This window comes from Fukomys damarensis, unplaced genomic scaffold (assembly GCF_012274545.1).
Source record: "Fukomys damarensis isolate Sample0158 unplaced genomic scaffold, DMR_v1.0_HiC HiC_scaffold_15, whole genome shotgun sequence".
NCBI lineage: Eukaryota > Metazoa > Chordata > Mammalia > Rodentia > Bathyergidae > Fukomys > Fukomys damarensis.
The window spans coordinates 61278088-61279877 of record NW_022900927.1 but is presented as its reverse complement, the minus strand read 5'-3'; the positions used below and the strand labels follow the sequence as shown (position 1 = coordinate 61279877).

The window sequence follows — 1790 nt, the reverse complement described above, 5'->3', positions numbered from 1 at the left end:
CCAGAGCCTCGGGCTGGCAGGCAGCGAAGAGCAGCCCGAAGACCTGGGCCGCCGTGAACCACACCCAGCTGTGCGGGTGGCGCAGGTGTGTGTGCGTGTGACCTGGAGGCGGGGATGCAACTCAGTGCCCGCTCCTGGGGTGCGGAAGCAGCCAGGACAAGGCGACCCGCACCTGGAAGCTCAGAGCTGGGACACTGCCTCAGGGCCCAGTTCCAGGTTCAAAGGAAGGAAGATGGACTCATATCATGAGGCAGGTCTCACAAGCTGGCCCAGGCTACCTCAACTCATGGAGACCCTCCTGCCTCAGCCTCCAGGGTGCTGGTTACAGCGTGGGCTACTGTACCAGGCTCTGACGGGCTTTTATTTTTTTTCCCATTGTAGACATTGTTAACACCATCTACTTCTGCAGTGTTCCCCTTCCAGTTTCCCAAATCTATCAGCTGTTACAGCGGGTCAGGGCAGAAAGGACCTACTCCAGATCCTGCTCAGGGTCTCGGCGGGCTTGGTGAGCTGAATGAGGCTGCACTCCCTGGCCAGCTTGTTCAGCAGCGTCAGGAAGCTGAAGAGCAGGCGGTCTGTGGCCTTCTCCTCTGTCTCCTCCGCAATCTGGGCACGGGCAGAGGTGCGTCTGTGAAGTCGGGAGGCGCCTGCCCTCCACCCTCCCGGGACAGTGCCCCCTGCAGGCGGACCAGGGAACACTCTCCTGACCCAGCGGCCGTGCCTCCCCAAAGCACTTTTCAGTGAAGGCTGGCCGCAGGTTCGTTCCCAGCGATCACTCACATCCCGGAAGTTTTCAGGGTCGATTTCCTTTTCAATGATGGGAAGAACATCCCCGAGCCTCTTCTCAAAGTCGGCTCCTTCGCTCTCCACAAACAACCCGCAGGTGAGGGCAGCCAGCTGTCTGTTCAGCCGCTGTGAGAACAAACCGGAACCGGCTCAGGGCGGCCAGGGGCAGCGGACGCAGCCTCCAGATGCCAGGCTTCGCTCGGCCCGCTGTCAGGCTCTGAACGCCAAGACACGGGGGAAACTCACACCCAGGGATACGGTTAAAGCGGCACTTTCATTCGCCTGGCTCTGCGAGGCATAACTCCACTAGGGCTGAAAAGGAGCGGAAAGACGTCTCCCCCTCACCTCCAAATTATGGGATCAACGAGCCATTCACCAGTGGGGCCTTCTGGGGTTTAGGGCAATGGAGGTGGGGTGCCGGGAGCACCACGAAGCACACATCAGAAAAGAGGGGCACCCACCAGCAGGGCCCGGCTCTGCCACGTTTGTAACGGAGTGAGACACAGGTGATGTTTTGGTTATTTCTCTGTAATTTCTTACACTTTTGGAAATTTCAAAAATATTTTACCATCATATAAAAACAGGTGTTTGGAATAAGCCAACTCAACAGTGCATGCAAAATGTGGATTTATTTCCCCCTTTGATACAGGGTCTCACAGCATAGCCACGGCTGGCTTTAAACTCGCAGCGATCCTCCTGCCTCAGCCTCCTGAGTGCTGGGAGGACAGGGGGCCACCACGAGTGCCCAGTGTGGGCCCAGTGTGCGGGCAGAGCGACACTGACCTTCCTGGCTCCGAACCAGGCGGCGACCATGTGGAAGAGCCTGTCCCTCTGCTCGGGGCCCAGCCTGCCCAGCAGCGCCTTGAGCGCCAGGGACGCCATCTTCCTGCAGGAGGCCGAGGCATCGTTGACCATCGTCAGGCAGAGCGGGACGAAGAGCAGGCCGCAGTTCTCATGCAGCAGGCCCTGTGGGAGGGAAAGGCTGAGCGCCGGTGGGGCTCGCA

At 59.3% G+C, this 1790-nt stretch overlaps 1 protein-coding gene across 1 annotated transcript in view; it reads right to left on the bottom strand.

Moving 5' to 3' along the window:
* Utp20 (UTP20 small subunit processome component) overlaps positions 1-1790 on the bottom strand; it is a 68256-nt gene that overhangs the window by 4020 nt on the left and 62446 nt on the right. The window contains exons 53-56 of the mRNA XM_033763501.1: positions 1570-1784; positions 781-912; positions 474-606; positions 8-102 (exon numbers count right to left, since the gene is read on the bottom strand). Of these exons, the coding sequence (XP_033619392.1) occupies positions 8-102; positions 474-606; positions 781-912; positions 1570-1784 (575 nt within the window). The remainder of the gene's footprint in view (positions 1-7; positions 103-473; positions 607-780; positions 913-1569; positions 1785-1790) is intronic.